Genomic DNA, 15,950 nt, shown 5'->3' with positions numbered 1-15,950 from the left:
TAATTTCAAAGGGCAATTCTTAACAAAACATAAATATCTTGGACGGTGAACTGTGGAGTGCTATAGAAAAATTAAAGTTCTCTTTAGTCTTTAAAAATCTTTACAAAAGGCAGTCATGATTCTGTATCTTACTCTACTTTGAAATTAACAATTCCTTCTGACCTAAAAAATGGAAATGCTAAAACTACAAACTTATTTCAAAGTTAGTCTAATTGGAACTCAGTGATACTATTGCAGAGTTTAATGGATACAGACTGAGGCCACTGATTCTAACTTGATGGAAATTTAGAAAAAGATACCATTTTGGTCAAATTCAACTAATCATGTTTAATAAGGCAAACAAAGTACGACAAAACATTCAGTATAATACTGGTGTCACAAGGATAAAATCAATCATACATCTTAATCATTCATTTGGGAAAATTTCATGGAAAATCTACTGTATAGAAGATGTTATGCTAGGTACTTTGTAGGATACAGAGGTGATTCTGACATAAATCCTATCCTCAAATACAGTCCAGTAAGGGCAATCAGACATGCAAATAATACAAAGTACCAAAAATGTAAGTTAAGGAGTATGGAATGCCATTTTCAAAGGATTTCAGACCAACTACCATGAAGGTCAAATGCAGGAGAATGACTTTCTGCTATGAAATTTGAAGTCACATGGTGGAGGAGCTGATCAGATTAAGATATGCGGTGGGGAGGAGACCTACAGGCAAGAAATGGCATGAAGAAAAGTACAATGGCCAGAAAAGCTTGGACAAGCAGAATGAACAATGTGGTGTGAGGTAAGTGCAAAGGAGATATGCTTTTAAAACTTAGGCTGTGTTTGTAGATGGTCAAGTGCTCTAAGGAAGCTGCTTGGCTCCCAGCTAACGGGAGAGGCCTTAGGACTTCAGGATGGAGAAGACGTGCCCTCACTGCCAGGCTTCGGGAAGATTCATCATTGAGTGAGGTGAGAAGAAGCCTTGGTACTAAGAAGCCAGGTGGGGCAGGGTTGGGGCTGATTCCCACCTGCCTCTCCTGGGCCCCTACCTTGGCTCCAAGGCAGCTCTCAAAGTCCTTTTTCATATCCGACACGGCGACTTTGTCCTGAGGCCTTTTGGGTCCACTGCAGCAAGGCACCACTGTTTTCAGATCTAATTCCACAATCTGTCCCCCCAGAATAAAAGGAGAATTGACATTATACCCACAAAGAAAATGCACAAGCTATTCCAGAGAATTTCAAACACCACAACAATAAAAATGAACAAAGCCACCACATTCAAAAACAAGAAAGTCAATGTTTAACACTTAAAGGATGAATTTCCAAGGATGCAGAAGGTCACTTGAGTAGCATGGGACAGGTAGGAAGCCTTCTCCTTCTCACCTCTCAGGAAGGCCAGGGTGATCACTATAGCTGCTGCCCAGTGTCTAACACTCGTCCATCTTTGCAAAGCAGCTCATACATCCTTTTCATTTTATTTTAAGCTAGTGTGAGATGTGTTTTCTATTGAAATGATACATAAACCATTGTACTTTCTAAAGATGATCTGGGAGGGATGCAGCCATTAAGTCACCAATATCAGGAAATGGGCCTTAGTCTAACGGAATATTTCCTTCCCTCAATGTAATGAAAGAAAACAAGGGTCTCAAATCTAGTATACCCTCTAATCTTGGCTGCTGAAAAAAATGTGGATTTAGTTTGCACCCTAGAAAATGAATGAAGGTAAATCGTTGGATAAGTCAGAGCTAATTGATATGTGTGCACCTCCATTTCTTTCTCCATGTATAATAATGATGAGCTTATTAGCCTTTAAATAGCTCTATTGCTTCCAGTGAAGTCCTTTTTCCAAGGTCTTCTACATAAGAGGAGTAAATCAGTAGTTCAGAAAAGGGGAGCACACCCAACCCAACCTAATGGCCGGAAAGAATGGAAGAAGTTATATTGTTTTATGTTCACAGTTCCTTAGCTTTTGATTTTTCAGCCTTTGAACACCCGGTGATCCAGCAATGACTTGGCAATGATGAATTTTCTACAGTTGCATCCCCCAGAAAACCACACACAATTAAAATCACAGACTTGAGGAAGAGGAAAAGCCTGTTCAGTGAAGGGGCTCTCCTACCTGGGCAAAGTCTGGGTCTTGAGAAGGGTCACTGAAATCTCGAAACATTCCTACAGCCTGAAGATACTTTTTAATGAGCTTTACCTTTTCTTCATCACGACCTAAATGGGCATTTTAACAGGTAACAAGTGATAGATATTAGTATTTCCTGGTTAAAAACTATAAGCTGCTGCCTCCATCAGCAATTATACAAGTAATATGCATTTCGCTTACACCCAACAGCTCTGCTGATACCTTAGTGTTCAGGCTAATAGTCTGACTCTCTAGCTGATGCTGTTGTTTACTAGGGGCCATTAACTGATCTTGTTCCTACCGAAGAGACTATAAGATTCTAGTCTCACCTATAAACACTTCCCCTTCTCTTTATTATGGTCTTTAATGAGGAGGATCCTAAGCCTTACTTAGTTCATTGTCAAAGCACACCTATGCCTCTGCCTTCAACTGGCCACAGACTCAGCAATCCATGTCATTATTGTTAAAATAATAATCCACTCCGACTCCCACCACAAACTACCAGCTATGAGCACTTCCTGTGTGCCAGGCACTGTGAACGAAACTCCTCGAATGCTTTATCTCAGTCTCTAATCCTTTTATCACAACCTTACAAGATAAGTCCTGTTATTATTCTCATTTATAGATGAGGAAATAGTGGCTCAAGAAGATTAAGTAACTTTCCCATGGAATAAAGCCAGTAAATGACAGAACCAGGATCCGCACCTGAGTTTGACTCCAAAGTCCAAAGTCTTAACTCGTAATGCTGTATCACCAGAAATGTGACCCTGAACGGTCGGACTTTAATTTTTAGCAAGACCCTGGTTGTAGGAGATAATACGCATGACGTATGCCCAATGGACACGCAGTCCACCCATTTCTCTGACAGATGGGTAAGACAGTTTGAAAGCTTGATTTGTGGACCCACAATAGATTGCATTTTTTGTTTGCCTGATTCTTTTAACTGAATGTAAAGGTCATCAGCTTTCAACATGGGCCTCATAAAAGCTGACTGTCTGAGCTTCATGAACGTATTTATCATGACCTGTTGTTGAGCTCACTGTTTGTTCTGTCCCATGCCATCTCTTCATGAAGATGTGCAGGAGAAATTTCTATTAGGTATGAGAAAGGATTCTACTTCTTTGGTATGTTTGTTTCAATTTAATAGATGCTTCAGATTTGGTGCCAGATCACTAAGGTTAGTGGCCACCTCTAGAGCCATAAAAACGAATCTTAGCTTGGGATGCATTTTTCAGCTTTCCCCTTCTGACCATCCCTTCCCTTCTCTTCTTTAGGTTGATTCCCTCAACTATTTATTGTGTTCTTTAATTTCTGTATCTTTTTCACTTCAAATCCTTTGGGGATCAAGGGACGTATCAATCCATCAATTTCAATGTGGTTATATGTAATAAAAAACATTTTTAAAAATAAACTTTTCATCACAATCTTAACTACTTCAACAGGATTTGCCTCAGAAAAATCAGGGAGAAGACTTGGGTTTACTTGGAGTCTGTAAGAGTCTTATGAAACCTTATTAAGAGATATGCCCATGTCCTTTCCAGTTTTGCCAAAATAACCCGGCCTAGCTCTTACCTTAAATGACTACTACTAGTATTTCAAAGAAAACACCGGCCATTGGAACCCTTCAATAGTCAACACTGGATATGAATGAGAAGGCCCAAGTTTGTCTGTTCTTTTCGTCTTAATAACTTAGTTATAATTTTAAGAGTCACTTGGAAAACAAAAGGTCTTCATCTTTGTCACACAGAATGAGATATTAAAAATAAAATTATTTCATGTTTCCGTCTCACTCAAAATGACCCAGTGGCTTCTTAGAACACTTAGAATAAAATTCTAACTGCCCACTGTGGCCTACTGTGTAGATCAGTCCCTGCCCACCCCGACCCTGACCTCATCTGCCATGGCCTCAACCCTGGGCTCTGGGGACACAGGCCCCTCTGCTGTCCCCTGAACACACCGTGCCTGTTTCTCTCTTGGGTCTTTGCACCTGTGGTCTCCTCTGCCGGGAAGATACCTTCTCCACCAATTCCCATGGTTTGTCCCCCTTCAGACTTCTGTTCAAACTGCACTTCCAAGAGCCCTTTGCTGATCTTCCTATGCATAAAATAGCACCCTCAGGTTATGCCAATTTCTTCTTCATTATCTTACAAATATAATATCATATAAATACTTATATATTTATTTTTTACTTGTTCACCGTCTGTCTCCCTCACTGGAATGTAAGCTCCACGAGGACAGAGATGTCATCTTGTTCACTTATGTATCTCTGGGACTTAGACTGGACCTTGATAATGTATTAAGTGAATGACTGAATGACTATTTAATATTTAAAAAATAAACTTGAGAAGTTAAAAAAAAGAACCTTTTCAACATTAAAGTAGCATTTCTAAACAAATACATACAGAGTTAAAGAATCACTGACATTTCAAAATGGCTTCAGATGCAGTCTTTCATTTTAGCTTTCGGCCAGCCCCGAGAGGGGGGTCATGGAGTGCTGTCCCTGTTTGGAGCTAGGCAGCCTCAGGTTTGGATTCTAGCTCCATTATTTATTAGCTCTGGGGATTTACCCCACCTATCTTATCCTTGGTTTTCTCTCTATCAGTTAATTAACTAATCAATCAATGTACCTGACAGATCCATTAAGAGGATGACAGCAAATGCATACCAAGTGTCTGGCACCCAGCAGATGTCCCAGACAGCAGTCACCATTACCTGTTTGATGTCAAATCACTAGTAGTACAGGGCCAGTGCAAATATCTAGGCTTCCAGCGTATCTGAGGTCTTTCTATTGGCCATAACATGTCTACTTCCTATATTCTGAAATCCCAACAACTATTCTGACTCCACAGAGATAAGGAAAAAATATCTGTAAATCTGACCCAATGCACTCCAAGGGGCAGAGGCAAAGTGATTCACATCACTCCACGAACCTTTACCTTCTACGTTCACGGTTCTGCACTTACCTGTCTGTATCAGGTACTTGATACTAATTTCATCAACTGGGAAAAAGGCAGCAGTTGCTCCATACTCTGGACACATGTTGGCAATCGTGGCTCGGTCAGCAATGGACAACTGGGCTACTCCTGGCCCGAAGAACTCAACAAATTTGCCCACTACCCCGACCTGGCGGAGGTGCTGAGCGGCGGAATAGAAAGTTTCAGAGTTGATAGACCATATCTAACATGCAGAACCATCATCACCTTGCAATTCTTATAAACTAACCTTGTGAGTAAACATAAACCATAAGTTAGTTCAACATATTTTTGATGACTTTAAAAAAATAGAGCTTAGAAAGTAATGCCAACTAAATATAACATGGTATCCTGGATTGGATACTGAAACAGAAAAGGGACATTACAGAAAAAAATCGGTGAAGTTTCTTAGTTAATAGTGTCATAACAATACTAACGTCTTTATCTTGATAAATGTACCATGGTTATGTAAGGTAACATTTGGAGAAGCTGGGAGAAAGGTAACAGGAAGTCTGTATTATCTTTACACGAACTGTCCTGTAGATCTAAAATTATGTCAAAACAGTTCTTTCAAAACAAGAAAAAAAAGTAATGCTAAAAATACAAATAACATTCAGAAATGTTTTTCAAAAAGAGAAACACTATTTCTCTCTAATGAGATCATTGGAAGTGCCTAGAAGTGCTAAAAATTAAATTCTTTCAGCCCAAATAAATTATGACTTGCACAAATTAAGTAAATAGCTGCTTTCAAGTGTATAATGAACAAATTTCCTGAACACAGGTACAAATCTAATGGAACCAAAAGATTCGACAGTCTCACTCCCATATCTTTTCCACTGGCGAAGGCTGGGGCCTCAGTGACTGACTTGGCCTTACACGAAGTTAGTCCCATGAACTGTGGACAACCACAGGAACAGACTTTTTGGTTACGTGGAATTTTGCCAAATCATGTGTGCAAGTCATATTATTCCACATTTGGAAAACAATGCATAGGCATTTACGATAAACTATAATGTTCAAATAATCCAATTCCATAGATTAAGTGAAAGAGGAACATTTTGGGGGGTTTACTAGTATAGTGTCCATTCCAAATATCCCAAGCCTCCAAACTATACAACCAGAAAAAATTATACTTGTGATAATAAAAAAATTATTTTTCTAATAATCTTTCAAAATGAAATTGCCCTCTTTTTATAAAGCAAGCAAATTAAAAAAAAAAAGGATTATTTCCTAAAAGTACTAAAGAAAAAGAAAAAAATGTTTTCCATCTTGGAGAAACATCCGTTACAATAATGTAACTTACAATACAGAGAAGGGAATAAAAAAAGTCTAGGGCCGGCCGAGTGGCGCGATGGTTGAGAGCTCGCTTGGGATGCCAGAGGGCCCCGGTTCGGATCCCACATATGAGGGCCAGTGACACTGCCCTCCGCAGCTAAGATGCTGAGCGGCAGCTCGACCTGGGGCTGGGTTGCCATGAGTCGCCGGCGACGGCGTGGGCTGCAGCCCCTGTGGCAATGGATTGCCATGGGCTACCGTGTGTAGCCAGCAGCCAGCGTGAGCGGCCAGCAGCTGCAGTGAGCGGCCGTCCAGAAGCCGGCGACTGATCTGCCTTACCAGGGAAGAGCGCAATGACGGTGCCAACTTGGGCCAGTGGAGCAGCGTCCTCCACAACTGGATTGAAGAACAAAAATGACAGCAACTTGTCTGTTCCCCTTTCCCCAATTTCCCAGCACTGTTCCCATCCCCCCAATTACCCAATAAAAATCTTTAAAAAAAAAAAAAAAAAAAAGTCTAACATCGTTATAGAAAGAGTTTGTTATTTATATATCAAGATCTTCTTTCCATGGGGGAAAATGTTGTAAAAGTATAATCACATGCATGGGAATGATTCTTGCAACCTCAGGATATATTTCTAGGAATGGGCATATGGCTTTAGCATAAAACTTACATTTTATTTCTTAAAAAGTATACATATAGAGAAAACTCTGAAGCAAACATGGTAAAACGGTATCTATTAAATCTACAGATTTAAGCATATGAATGTCATTTTCATTTCTGTATATTTGAACTATTTCACAATTTCAAAAAAGTTTTTTCAAGAAAAAGATGCATGCAACAACAGAAGAATAAAATGATAATTATCTAAAATATAACCATAGAATTCTCTCTTATCCCATCTCTTTTTAAAGTCATCAACATACTGTTTTCTAGCATTTCCAGAGCAGATGGAAACCAAAAGGCACTCCATCATGTATTTCCTCTGTTTGTCACCATGGCTCCAAGACCAGAGAAGAGGCAGCATATGTTACCTTGGTAATGGTTAGCACGATGTCTGTAGATGTTACCAGAGGGTGGGGATTTCCCATCAGCCTGTAACCAAGCACCTGGGGAAGCACCATGCTGATTGGCTGGCCCAGCATTACAGCTTCTGCTTCAATACCACCCACACCTGCAAGGAGTGGCATGATAAAATAATGCTTTCATTATTTCTCACCATATCCCTCAGGCATAATTCAGTGCCATTAACAGGTAATAAACCCAGTTACAATGTACTAGTATAGAGTTATGTTTCTATAAAGAACAGTTATCTTTCCTCTATTTCCCTCTATAGAATTTTTAATAACTGTTTCTCCAAGTGTGTTCCCTGAACACCTGTTATCAAAATCCCCTTGATTGCATACCAAATGTACTGGGGTTCAGGAATCTCCATATTTAACAAACACCCTGGGTGCGTTTCATTTACTCTAAATGTCCCTAACCTCTTATTCCAGTTCATTCTTCCAAACATAGGCATGGGACACTTTTCTGGGTACTGGAGATATAGCAGTGAACAAAACAGACAAAATACTTCTCTGATACTTGGTTATGCAAATTCATGCTACTGGGATGTAATTAAACCAAAGTAAATTAAGGTACATGCTATAGAACAACATATATGGAAGAACACTCACCCCAACCGAGAACACCCAAACCATCAATCATGGTGGTGTGCGAATCCGTGCCTACGAGGCTGTCTGGGTAGTAATATCCATCTTGATCAAATACCACTCTTGCCAAATACTCCAAATTCACTTGGTGGATGATTCCTGAGCCGGGGGGAATAATGCGCATGTTGCGAAAAGCCTGAGACCCCCACTAAGATTGAAAAATGGAAAGAACACTATGAATGCCTGACACGCTTCTCAGCCCATGTCCTTGGCATTTCTCCCTTGTACCCCACACACAGAAAAAAATCAACCAATGGTAGCAAACTGCCCATACCTTTAAAAATTCAAATCGTTCTCTATTTCTTTCAAATTCCAGGTCTTGATTCTTCTGTAAACTGTCCACCCTGACAGAAAGAAAAACTAAATGTATACATTTTAAGGTTTAAAATGTGAGTTGTCAAATCTATTGGTGATGAATTAACAAAATGGTAATTTCATCTGCAGGCCTGCTGGGTGGTATTATACAGTCATTCACATGGGAAAGGAGGGGTAATCAGCCAAAGTAAAAATAATAATTTGGTTCAGGTGGTTCCTACAACACCTTTAAATGTGGTAGGCAGAAAGTATTAACTGAACTTGTTAATCATAATATCTGACTCATAGGAACAGACGCAAGACATTTATGATGACAAGAGCAGCTTAGATATTTAAAGAACCCTTGTTTTCTATACTCCATTCTCATCCATGAGCTCATTACAACAACTCTCTGGGCTGAGCCGTGTCTGGGTTGGCATTTTCATCTGTTTATGTTGGGAGTCAGGGAACAAGCGATGCCAGGAGGCACAGGCATTTACAGAATCATAGTCTCCTATCTCTCAGACAGAGGTTGATGAGGATGGGGACATCGAAGAACGTCTGTAAAGCCCAGACTCTATGCTGAGGTTTACTCAAAGTCATCCAGTCCTTCAGGAATGACACTGGCAATGTAGAACATCAAGAAGCTTCCCCAGGATTTTTAAATCAAACTACACTGTTTTGCATCAATGCAGAAATAGCTGCAGCTTTGCAGGTTCAGTATGTAGAAGGCGCTCATAATGGCTTAAGAGAACATAAAAAACGATAGTAAAATTAATAGCTAAGACCGACCCAAGTCAGACTTCATTAATAGCCAACTCTTACTGACATTACTATTGGGTTGTCCGAAAAGTCATGACATATTTTGTCTATGTTTCTCAAAGGTCATTTATTTATATAAAGAACAAAGATCAATCAATGATACATTGCCCATTTTGTTCAATAACCTTTTGCCATCTTTCAGTGAGCTTCATAATTCCTCGTTCATAGAAGGACCTGTCTTTATTTGTGAAAAGCTAAACAAGGTGCTGATTTACAGCCTCATCTGAATTGAACGTTATACCACGCAAGGAGTTTTGAAGAGAGTGAAACCAGTAAAAGTCTGACAGCACAAGGTCAGGCGAGTATGGTGGGTGTGGCAACACATCCCATCCTAGCTCCAATAATTTTTGACGGGTGATCAAACTTGTGTGTGGTCTCATGTTGTCGCGATGGAACACAACTCCATTACAACTAACAAGCTCTGCACACTTCTGGATGATGGATTCGTTCAAAGTGTCCAACTGCCGACAGTACACATTCGAATTGTTTGGTTCCTCGGTAGAAGCTTGAAAAACATGACACCTTTAAAATCCCACCACACTGAGAGCATAACCTTCCTCTGATGAATGTCTGCTTTCGATGTCATTTGAGGTGAATCGTCACGATGGGACCAAGATCATTTGTGCACCACATTGTTGGAAACAATCCATTTCTCATCACTAGTTATCAGTCGCTTCAAAAAAGGATCGTTTTCCTCACGTTTAATGAGCATATTGCAGATGTTTATAAGCGCTGTCAAATGAACTTCTTTGAGTTCATGTGGAACCCAAATATCGAGCTTGCTTATGTATCCCAGCTTCTTCAGGTGTTCGTGAACGCTTGAATGATGGATGTTCAATGTTTCTGCAATCTCTTGTGTCGTGTAACATGGGTCTGACTCCATCAATGCCTTTATTTTGTCATCATCAACCTCAGTGGGCCTCCCTGACCGAGGAACATCGTTGAGATCAAAATCACCAGCACGGAATTTTGTGAAACATCTTTGGCACTGATGTTCTTGTAGAGCATTGTCATCGTAAACTTTATGCAACTTTTCACAAGCTTGACATGCGTTTTTCTCTTTATGGAAGTAAAACAGTAAAATATGGCAAAAATGCACAGGTTGCTCTTCCATCTTCAACTAGCTGTAAAATCTCCAAAACTCAACCAAATCGCTCAATTTTATTTTTAGAATGAAGCTAGAACTGTCAGCTGTCAAATGACATAGCAATAACATAGATGTGAATTACTCTACTACTTCCAAAAATGAACTAGTGCCATCCGTTACAAACATTTGTCATGACTTTCCCGACAACCCAATAGGAACCAGCTACTATTCTTTTTTTTTTTTTTTAAAGATTTTTATTGGGGAATTGGGAGGGATGGGAACAGTGCTGGGGAATTGGGGGAAGGGGAACAGACAAGTTGCTGTCGTTTTTTTTTTTGTTCTTCAGTCTAGTTGTGGAGGACGTTGCTTCACTGGCCCAAGTTGGCACCATCATTGCGCTCTTCCCGGGCGAGGCAGATCAGTCACCGGCTTCTGGACGGCCGCTCACTGCGGCTGCTGGCCGCTCACGCTGGCTTCTGGCTACACACAGCAGCCCATGGCAACCCACTGCCACAGGGGCTGCAGCCTCTGCCGTCACCGGCGACTCAGGGCAGCCCAGCTCCAGGTTGAGCTGTTGTTCAGCATCTTAGCTGTAGAGGGCAGTGTCACTGGCCCTCATATGTGGGATCCGAACTGGGGCCCTCTGGCGTCCCAAGCCAGTTCTTAACCATCGCGCCACTCGGCCGGCCCACCAGCTACTATTCTAAATGCTTTACATTTATTTTCTCATTTAGTCTCCATAATGACACTTTGAGTTAGGTGTAACGAATACCCATATTTTTCAAAAGAGGAAACTGAAACACAGAGAAACGTACTCAGGACCACACAGCTAGGAAATGGTGGAACTGGAACTGAAACCTTGGCAGGCTGACTCTAAATCCCTATGCCCTACTGCCCGCCCGCCTATAGTAGCCATAATGACGGTGGTGGTAATAACCACCGCCACCACAATAATAGTAACAGCAGGAACTGAAGTGCAAGATTATGTCACAGGCTCTAAGTGATTTACAAACACAAACTCATTCACCGCAACAGCCCTTCACATAGGTACTACTATTAGCCCATGTGTAGAAGAGGAAACTGAGGCACAGAAGGGTTAGATACCGTGTCCAAGGTCAGATGCTTGTAAATTACAGAGGTGTCATCGGAACCCAGGTCTGATGGCCCTGGGGCCTCTACTTTAACTGCAATACTCCACTTTTTATGCACTGTTTTCCTTCACTTATTAATGATCTACAGAGCCTACCTCGTGCCACATGCCCAGAGCCTGGTGAGAAGTACAGAACTCACCAGGCAATTATGAGAGTGACTATCAGTGTCATGATACGGGAAGTACAGGGTGACATGGAGCACTCCAAAAGGGACATAAACTCAGTCCGGGGACCGGGAGTGCTTTCCAAAAGGAAATGACATTGATGTAGTCAGAATGGTGAGGGGGAGTCAGCCAGGGAAAACTGGGTAGGCACTCCTTGGGAAGAAAAGAATTGGATGCACTTATTATCTACTCTACAAAAAACACATTCAGTTACCATGCTGATTTTTCCCCCTCTTTTTCTCTTGATGTGAAATCTTCTCCAGGAATAGTGTCAGTTGGTTTAATGGAATCAATCCCCGAGAGTGCCTTACAGCAGGGGTCCACAAACTAGCCCATGGGCCAATGAAGACCAACACCTGTGTATGTTTGGTCCTCAAACAAAGAATAATTTTTACAGTTTTAAAGATTCAAAAAGAAGAATATGTGAACAGAGACAGTATGTGGCCATAAAGCCTAATGTATTTATGACTGACCCTTTACAGGAAAAGTTTGCTAATCCCTGATGTACAGAATGAATGTCTGTGATTGTGTGCATGTGTTAGAGAGAAGCAAAAGGAAGAAACAGAGAAAGGAGAGACCCCGGTACAGTGGAACAAGGCAGGACACCATTGTGATCCCTGGATCAGCAAACCCTCGGGACCCTCTGGATGAGGGGCAGCTAAGCCTCAAGGTACTCGCCTCCACCTTCTCACCAGGACACTGAGGGCATCATCCCTCCAGTTCCTTCCTGTCTCCTCAGGTCCAGATGCACATTCCCAAGTACCTTGGGCGTCTGCCTCAGGAGTGCCTCGGGCACTACAAACTCAACAGGTAAACCCTAAAGCTTGGCCTTCTTTCCTAAAGCTCAGCCACGTCCCCGTCTATCCATAGCTTGTCTCATGACCTCCTGTCCTGCCACTGAGCAGCTACAGCTTTATTCCAGAAATAGCCTCCTGATTTTTCTGTCAGTCTATTCAACCTATCTTTTGTACGTCACAAGAATCAGTTTTCTAAGATACAAATCATCATGATCCATCTTGAATCTGCCACTGGCTTCCCATTTTCTGAATTAAAGTACAAATACTCTGCTTTAAAAAAACATCCCTTACTGGCCAAGTGGCGCGTTGGTTAAGAGCTGGCTTGGGATGCCAGCTCTGAGCAGCAGGACCCCGGTTCCGATCCCACATGAGGGCCAGTGACACTGCCCTCTACAGCTAAGATGGTGAACAGCTTCTCGACCTGGAGCTGGGCTGCTGAGTCGCCGGCGACGGTGTAGGCTGCAGCCCCTGCTGCAGTGGGCTGCCATAAGCTACTGTGAGTGGCCGGCAGCCAGCGTGAGTGGCTGGCAGCAGGTGTGAGCTGCCAAGAGCCGCCGTCCAGAGGCTGGTGACCAATCTGCCTCATTGGGAACAGCGCAATGATAATACCAACATGGGCCAGTGAAGCGACGTCCTCCACAACTAGACTGAAGAACAAAAGGACAGCAACTTGTCTATTCCCCTTCCCCGATTTCCCAATGCTGTTCACCCCTCCCCCAATTCCCCAATAAAATCTTAAAAAAAAATCAATCAATAAATAAAAAATTAAAAAACAGCCCTTCACTTCAATCTGTCCTCAGACTTCCTTTATAAGCCCTCTCCTGGCCTCCCATCCACACTTTCAGCTTCAGATACACTGTAGCCCTCAGGCTCTCCCCAAACCTTCCCTCACGCTTTGCACTCTCTGTTCTCTCCGTGCAGAATGCCTTTTCTGGCTCTTCTCTTCAGGACCCAGATCAGTGACACTGCAGGAAGGACCCTCTGACGGCCAGAGTCAGCACGATGTGCCCTTTCCCTGTGGTCACGTGTACCCATTGCCTTTAAGTTGCATGTCACCAATCTCTCCTCTTCTAAGCTAACCTGTTTCTTGAACAAATAGTGGCACACAGTAGGTATGTTAAATGGATTTAATTTTATTTATTTATTAAGGTTTTATTGGGGAATTGGGGGAGGGGAACAGACAAGCTGCTGTCCTTTTTGTTCTTCTGTCTAGTTGTGGAGGACGTTGCTTCATTGGCCCATGTTAGTATTATCATTGCGCTCTTCCTGGGTGAGGCAGTTGCTTGCTGGCCATTGGATGGCCACTCATGGTGGCTCATGGCAGCTCACAAAAGCTCACGCCCGCTGCTGGCCAGCCCCACTGCAGCCTACGCCGTCGCCGGCTACTCATGGCAGCCCAGCTCCAGGTCAAACCGTTGTTCACCATCTTAGCTGTAGAGGGCGCAGCATCACTGGCCCTCATGTGGGATCCGAACCGGGGCCCTGCTGCTCAGAGCTGGCGTCCCAAGCCAACTTTTTTTTCAAAAAAAATTTTTTAGAAGATTTTATTGGGGAATCGGGGAAGGGGAACAGACAAGTTGCTGTCCTTTTTTGTTCTTCAGTCTAGTTGTGGAGAACGTCGCTTCACTGGCCCATGTTGGTATTATCACTGCACTCTTCCCGGGTGAGGCAGATCGGTCGCTGGCCTCTGGACGGCTGCTCCCGGCGGCTCTTGGCAGTTCATGCCGGCTGCCAGCCGCTCACGGTAGCTTACGGGAGCCCACTGCAGCTTCACTGCAGCCTACACCGCGGCTGGCGACTCATGGCAGCCCAGCTCCAGGTTGAGCTGTTGTTCACCATCTTAGCTGTAGAGGGGGCAGTGTCACTGGCCCTCATGTGAGATCTGAACCGGGGCCCTGCTGCTCAGAGCTGGCATTCCAAGCCAACTCTTAATCCACTCGGCCAGCCCTGGATTTAATTTTTAAAAAAGGAAAGCATCTTGGAATATTATTTTTTGTTTCTTTTTTTAAAATGATTTTTTTGTTTTGGTTTTCTTTTTCTTTGTTTTCTTCTCTTTTTTTATACCTTTCTGGGTTTTTGTTTGTTTGTTTTTTCTCTTCTATTTTTGGGAACATCATTCTTAATGATATGCGGTCACTGCCTCTGGTGACCCAGTCCCTTCTGTTAGCACCAGTCCTTATCTTTTGTCCCTGTGCTTACAGCAGCAGAAGGTTATCAGAGCTTCTCACAGAAGCAGGGTTGGCAGGGGGGCATTTATCCCCAGAGAATGCTGGGAATGTCCATTTGATATAAACAACATATTTACAGGACAAGGAGAAGTCAGAAATGCTTAGGCTATTTTATGATATGTTAATATCAGGTAAAAACTTATTTACTGATGAAAACAAAAGATCATTTATGCTAACCTTGGCTCAATTAACTTAGTTCTAGTTATTGGCATGAATAAACCTAGAATTAGGATTTTTGCACCACTCAGGACTTTCCTAAATTAACCCAATCTAGTGAGCTTTTAACAAAGTCTCGGAATGTGAATGGCCTCGGAATGTAAAGAGCAAACTTCTCATTAGTTACATAATGTGAATTCAGATTTGGACGTACTTCAAAGTTTCTGAGTATTATATTTAATGGTACTCTAGAAATTCACAAACAGTATTTACAGAGGAGATAGTTTTCACACTCATGAAATCTGGTTGAAAATTGTTATGATATTATTGTTGGGATTTTAAGAAAAGGTTATTTCTGAGACAACTTTATAAAACATTACAAAACTGACTCTGGGTGGTGAACACACAATGTGATATATAGATGATGTATTACAGAACTGTACACTTGAAACCTATGTAATTTTATTGACCAATGTTACCCCAATAAATTTAATTAAAACGAAACAAAACAAAACATTACAATAATGTTTTAGTTAGATCCTCAATTCCTAAAGGTGGTGTGAGGCCAGTTAACATTATTTAAATCAAAGAGCTTAGAAATATTTAACTGAGAAAATTTACCACCCTACCACCCCTTACCCAGTTTTTCTATTTCATTTCTGGAAATAGCTGAAAATAAGCCCATAGAACACAGTTTCACAAAGGTTGAGACATATCACATTTACTTCCTTACAAACATGAGGACAGAGACAGGGAGGTCAAATTGCAAAACCAAACTCAAGAAATAAAAACAAAACATCACCAATGAAAACATTTCTAACAGAAATGTTTTAATTACAAAAAAAAAAAAGTGCTAGATTTGGATGTCAATTTGGAATCAAAGTTCACTCCTGAACTTTGCTGTTTTCAGTAGTACAGTGTAAACAAAAAATGTCCACAAAAAGTTGAAAACAAAGTTGTTGGACGTTGAGGTTAAAGATGAAAAAAAAAAAAATCACAGTGAACTTGGTGATGACCCAGAATCATTAACTACTTAATTGTCAGGGGCTCTTTGAATTGTGAGTCCAAAGACTTTAGACATTAAAACAATTACAATTCTTTGTCGACCAGTATTTTCACCTTCTATGCCAGCAAAATGAGGTAAATTCATCCACACCTATGAGAGTCTCCAA

At 41.6% G+C, this 15,950-nt stretch overlaps 1 protein-coding gene across 4 annotated transcripts in view; it reads right to left on the bottom strand.

Annotated features, from left to right (window-relative positions):
* Positions 1–15,950, bottom strand: part of ACO1 (aconitase 1) — a 59,162-nt gene that overhangs the window by 19,709 nt on the left and 23,503 nt on the right. For all 4 annotated transcript variants that reach the window (XM_019632768.1, XM_019632771.1, XM_019632770.1 and 1 more), the window contains exons 5-10: positions 8,354–8,423; positions 8,044–8,227; positions 7,402–7,541; positions 5,084–5,255; positions 2,109–2,209; positions 1,039–1,155 (exon numbers count right to left, since the gene is read on the bottom strand). In XM_019632768.1, coding sequence (XP_019488313.1) covers positions 1,039–1,155; positions 2,109–2,209; positions 5,084–5,255; positions 7,402–7,541; positions 8,044–8,227; positions 8,354–8,423 — 784 coding nt within the window. The remainder of the gene's footprint in view (positions 1–1,038; positions 1,156–2,108; positions 2,210–5,083; positions 5,256–7,401; positions 7,542–8,043; positions 8,228–8,353; positions 8,424–15,950) is intronic.

The sequence above is a fragment of the Hipposideros armiger genome, unplaced genomic scaffold (assembly GCF_001890085.2).
Source record: "Hipposideros armiger isolate ML-2016 unplaced genomic scaffold, ASM189008v1 scaffold_1171, whole genome shotgun sequence".
Taxonomy (NCBI): domain Eukaryota; kingdom Metazoa; phylum Chordata; class Mammalia; order Chiroptera; family Hipposideridae; genus Hipposideros; species Hipposideros armiger.
Note: the sequence above shows the minus strand (reverse complement) of the source record. Positions and strands in the feature narration are given on the sequence as shown.